The 5,487-nt window shown below is 39.0% G+C and overlaps 1 protein-coding gene across 1 annotated transcript; it reads right to left on the bottom strand.

The window, feature by feature from the left end:
* On the bottom strand, window positions 497-5,188 carry LOC105162413 (probable inactive leucine-rich repeat receptor-like protein kinase At3g03770). Its single transcript, XM_011080407.2, has 7 exons — window positions 3,466-5,188; window positions 3,110-3,243; window positions 2,649-2,886; window positions 2,209-2,414; window positions 2,019-2,068; window positions 1,280-1,391; window positions 497-944 (listed from the first exon to the last, which is right to left on the bottom strand). Exons 1-7 carry the CDS (start codon window positions 4,811-4,813, stop codon window positions 678-680), a joined length of 2,355 nt encoding a protein of 784 aa, XP_011078709.1. The 5' UTR covers window positions 4,814-5,188; the 3' UTR covers window positions 497-677.

The raw sequence follows: 5,487 nt of genomic DNA, 5'->3' as shown, positions 1-5,487 counted from the left end.
CTTTAACACACGTAGACCTAGTTTGACTATACATATGTTTTTAGTAACTTCACACGCCTGCCCTGCCTCCTTTTTGGCATTGCAATGTGATAGCAGCGCATGATCCGCCGTATGATAGTGCCACTGCCAGATAATCTCATCCTAAGTATTTGCACTACATGTAGCAGAATCAATGCAATCTACATCGGCGACAGGACCTGTAAACAGTTAATTCCAACGCCCACATCATCATGGCATCCACCTTTACGTTCTTGCCCACTATTCATGGCCTGGTAAGTACCTTAGGTTGGTTGACGCCATCCATCTGCCCAAACAAATACAAGACAGGCAGCACCTTGAACCTGCTTCCGCTGCCTCATGAGCCTCCATTATGCTTCTCCAAGTGAACGAAGCCAAGCTACCTACCCGTGCAACGAAAATACTTTGGTTTGGGAAGTATTTTTCCTTTAGAATTCGGTTATCAAGGTAGTCTGGTTCTATCAAATATCAGGGGAGCTCGTTGTAATTTACCCTAATCATGATAACAATAATAATGGGAATTTACTACATCCAGTTTCAGTTCCCACTTAGAAATGAAGTCTAAAAACAAAGTCCTGACAACGTAGCTATCTCTACATGCCTTCCTCTTGTACATTGTACCACTACGTACATTCATGTAACATAGCCTAAATAATAGTTTATTCTGTTAAATTTACTGAGGGTGCATGGACTGGGGAGTCCCGGTTACTGCTTGACTCACGATGCCACATTTCCTGAATTTGAGCTGCAAACAGCAAATTCCAGAGGACATCCTCGACAGAAGGCCTCTCAGATGGCACGCTCGATAGACACCTAATGCAAAGCTCAATTAGAGTCTTGAGTGAATCATCCGAGTATTCCTTGTGAATTGCTGGGTCGACAATACTCCTCCGAGCTATACTGTCCGCTGTTAGGCTCACAGATAGCTGTCAAATAACCAATAAACACACATCACGTAGTGCTTGGTATCAAGAAAGTGAAGACTTGAAGTTGGAGCAACAAAAATGTCTGCTTGCTTCAAATACAGAAGGTATTTTGATGAGCTTATAAATGCTTTACAACATCTTATAAGAGCTTATAAGCTGTTATAAGAACGGTAAATAGTTTCTAACTTATTTTTAAAGTTTTAACAAGCTCCTTTAGAGTAACTACAAAATTGTCGTTATTGACATTTTATAAGTTCTATCTTTGTTCAAACATTTGAAAAACTACTTTTAAAATAAAAGCTAACATGTTACAAGATGCATGGCATTCTACTTACTATATCTTTGGAGACACTAATATCACTGAAAGAGACGATTGTCCTCCCGACTATGATTTCAAGTAAAATTACTCCAAAGTCATAGACATCGTCTTTCTCCTCACTGCCCAACCTGTGTGCAAAAGGATAAAGAGGGAAATTGTTTCAAGCGACAGAACATTTTAGAAAAAGAAAAAGTAGAAGCTGCATCAACAGAACTGTGTGCTAGTGAAATACAGTGAAAATTGAAGGGACTTAAAAGCATAAATAGAAGGTAAATTGGTTTTGATAAGGCTGAATCTTTTTTGGATGCTGTCATTTGTCAGTTTCGAACAAAACATAAATACTGCAATTGTGCAACTCTTTTCCCTTGTAGATACTTTTTTGGATCCATAATATAAATGCTACGTGATATGCAGTTGCATGCTCATTCTCATGCAAAGTCTGTACATTGTCAAGTGCTTCGTTATACCAAGAACGATATGTTTTAGTGGGACATGTATGAGAACAAGGTTTCAAATTTCGATCATTTATCCCATGTGAAATTCCAGGTAGACTCCACTTCTAAAACATGGATGGAAAATCATGTGAAATTAGTATAACGATGAAGCCTAGTGGGCTTAATGTGCTTGAAAATGGAGTACTAAAAGGAGTCAGTGTAATGATGTAAATGTAATTCCAAATAAAGTGAAGAAAGACCTACGACCCTGTTCATAAATTCAGGATAAAGGAAACAGAAAGCAAGAAGAAAAGCACTTACATTGAAACAAAATCTTGTTTTGGTCCACGGGTTGACACTTCAACTTCATCCTAATAAAGTCACAAAATGGAGAAACCTCAGGCAACCCTTTATATATTAATGCACTCTAGAAATAGATTCACAATGCTATCGTATAAAGAAAACAAGATATGAGAGCCTTCCATGCATTAAAGAAACACTTGTCACTCACCAATCTCCTATGCTCTGCCAACAGAGGTAAATTGTATTTGCTAATCTTAACGTGCAGGTCGGTGTCCAGCAGAACGTCTGTTATTTTCAGGCGATTCGAGTATACACCTGGCACTATCCCCGTATGAAGAAACTGGATACCCCTTGCGACTCCAACAGCTGCACCTATTCTTTGTTTCCAAGTGAACTTTTGTCCTTGTTGTCCATCTGTTGAACCCAATATTGGTCAATTACCAAAACTGAGGTCTCAGACTTTTAGCAGGAAACTCAATCTCTTATAGGTAAAGTATTTTTTTACACTAATTTCATCATTCTGTACCTAATATATAGAATGGAAAAGCCCAAGATCCCAAAAGATAATGTATTTATGTTAATCAGGTCTTGGAAGTATTGACTATGTTTGACAACAGCTAGCAGATAGAATTTTGCTTCATTTTGTACCTGACACAAAAGATCGAAGTGTCCCGTTTGGCACGTACTCAAACACAAGAAAAATTCTGCTGACACTTGAATCATCTTGGCACTCAAAGCAGTGCCCAATTGCACTAACTAGGTGGCAGTGTCTGAGTTTTGCAACCAGCTCAAGTTGATGAGTGTAAGTGTGGATGCCGTGTCTTCTTTTCACTTTCATGCTTCTTATGGCAACCACAGTCCCATCAATGAGCCATCCCTTATATACCTGAACCCGGCAAAGTGGCAAGAAATTATTTAACTCTTACCACTTAAGTTAACAAGCGTGCAAAGTACAAGTTATTTCCTCAAGAACGAATACATGGTTATAGCCAGCTGCATGGAACAAGATTTAATTCATTGATGTCAAAGAATTTGTTAAGAAGACACAACAGCAAAGAAAAAGAGAGCTATAGTGTAGTAAGAAGTAAAGGATTGAACTATATAGATACCTGACCATAAGAACCTTCACCAATAAGATTCAATGCATTGAAGTTATTAGTGGCCTCCTTAAGCTCATCCAGAACAAACGTTCTATACAGTGGAATCCCAAGTGCTCCCAGCTTCATTGTTTCAGAAATATACCCTGTCAAAGAGTCGGGTTCAGATTGCTTCCCGTATGTTGAGTTAATTTATCATCATGAGGCAAAGAGTTCGACAAACTTTGTAGCTGAATTGAATTTGTTTTATCATTTTTCAGTTAGATACATTCTGAGTTGAAAATTTGAAAGTAACTGAGATGAGCAAAGTGCTTCGATAACAGAAGAAAAGACGTTTGTGCTTAAAGAAAAATATATAAACAATTTACTTGCATCCTTGAGCAGCTGAAGTGTGTTTGCAGGTGATATCTTATCCACTATCAATCTTGTGTGAGGATCTTTGTTCACATGCCGATGCTGCTTTGAAAATTCCCTCTTCACAAACAGGAAGGCCAGTCCAAGAAGTGCCATTGCCCCAACGATCCCCCCCACCATACTTGATGCAAGAACTGCTTTATCATATCCCCTTTTTTCATCCTCTTTGTGGGGTGAAATTCCTACAGCAAGAGCTTCACTATGACAGAAAGACAAAGGATGCTGATCCTGATATATCCTAGATAAACAATTTCCATTGTACAGAACAACCCTGCTCCTGGAACTGGACTGCAGACAATCAGGCAACTCTCCGGTCAACCGGTTTTCAGATAAATTGACAAATGCAAGCTGTGCATTGCAAGAAATGTTCTCTGAGAGCTTCCCGGTGAATTTGTTCCCACCAATGTCCAAATAAGTGAGTGAAGGCAGCAACAGAAGCGACTGCGAAAACAGGCCAACAAGTTCATTCAAGGAAATGTCCAGCTTCTTGAGTTGATAACAAGAACTCAATTCATCTGATACTGCAGAGTGGAACTTATTCTTCCTGAGCACTAAAGAAACCAATTTTGTAGGCAGACTAGGAAACTGAGGTCCAAGATTGTTGTTTTCAAGATCAAGAACTTGAAGATTTGTCAAGTTATGCAGTCCAGGCACTTGCCCTGATAGATTATTGCCAGACAGCACCAGAGCCCTGAGGGCTGTCATTGTAGACAATGCATCAGGTAACGAACCACTAAAAGAATTGTTCTTTAGACTCAAGACACTTAGACCTGGCAAAGAACTTAGCCAATCAGGAACTTCACCAGTGAAACTGTTATGGTCCAGTATAAGAGTTTGAAGGTTTCTCATAGATGAAATTTCTCTAGGAATGGAACCATTAAAAGAGTTAGAGCTGATGTTGAGTATTTCCAGGGAAGACAACTCCCCAATTCCTGAAGGCAATGGCCCCTTCAGGCCTATGGACACTAAGGACAACACTTTCAAGTAAGGGAGAGCAGCAATGTTTGAAAACAAGGCAGCAGTTGAGAAATCTTGACTCAAATGGGGAAACCAATAGGTACCAGTCACATGGAGCTGAGTGATGTTCTCTTCATAGCAAGCAAGAGTGAGGATTTGTGTTGGCTCAGAGTTGCAAAAGTCTTGATTTTCACTCCAGCTGCTGAGCTCTTCTGGGAACTTGAGCAGCTGCTTTATTCTCACAAGGGCTTCATACTGAGAAGGCTGCAGCTGGTTTGAGCAACGGGGAAGCAGAAAAACCAGCAAGAAGAAGAAATTCAAGGTGAAAACTGCTGGTTTAGCCATTGATGATGCTCTTCAATGAACCAGGGCTTTTCACATGCTCAGTGAATCCAGACATCAATGAAACAAGTCCAATCAATGGAGCTTATAAATTCCATCACCCTGATTTTCTTTTAATTTTTTATTTAGTTAAATAGTTGGCACATATAACATGATAAAGGGCTGAAGCATTTTCATAGTACGTTTCTATTATCAGGGAATAAAAATACTGAGCAAGAGACAAATTAAATTCTAGCAAAACTATTGATTTCAGTGGTGGCAGAAGCATTCAAGTTGCACTAAAAATGTGAGGCTTTATTATATGTGCAAACTGCAAAGCAAAACAGTCCATTGATTTAGAAGTACAGGAGAAATAGCATTTTTGGATTGCAAATAATTTGGATTTTCATCATACTTTTTTCTGTTTGTTTTATAATCTTTGGACGAGTGGTTTTATTATGAATTGAGCACACTGAAAAGCAGGCAGCCAATACTTTTTCCCAAGAAAATGTGGCAAACAAACTTTGGGGCCACTGATGACTTTTTTTCCTGGGGAAATACAACAAAGAAAAAGAGTATTATTATTGGGAAGGAGTGAAGAATAGGAGTGAAGTGTCCAAAATAAGTTCACATGATGCTCTGTTGCATTAACACGTCCTCAATGACTCATTCAGAAGAGATATTTTGTCCTTTTCGAG

Source organism: Sesamum indicum, linkage group LG5 (assembly GCF_000512975.1).
Source record: "Sesamum indicum cultivar Zhongzhi No. 13 linkage group LG5, S_indicum_v1.0, whole genome shotgun sequence".
In the NCBI taxonomy this organism is placed as follows: domain Eukaryota; kingdom Viridiplantae; phylum Streptophyta; class Magnoliopsida; order Lamiales; family Pedaliaceae; genus Sesamum; species Sesamum indicum.
The sequence above is the reverse complement of the archived record's forward strand: the minus strand, read 5'-3'. Positions and strand labels throughout refer to the sequence as shown.

Coding starts and splice junctions, on each gene's coding strand:
- LOC105162413 (XM_011080407.2), bottom strand. CDS start 4,813: ATGGCTAAACCAGCAGTTTTCACCTTGAATTTCTTCTTCTTGCTGGTT. Junction 3,244..3,465: donor TCAGCTGCTCAAGGATGCAA/GTAAATTGTTTA, acceptor ACTCTTTGACAG/GGTATATTTCTGAAACAATG. Junction 2,415..2,648: donor ACTTCGATCTTTTGTGTCAG/GTACAAAATGAA, acceptor TGGGTTCAACAG/ATGGACAACAAGGACAAAAG.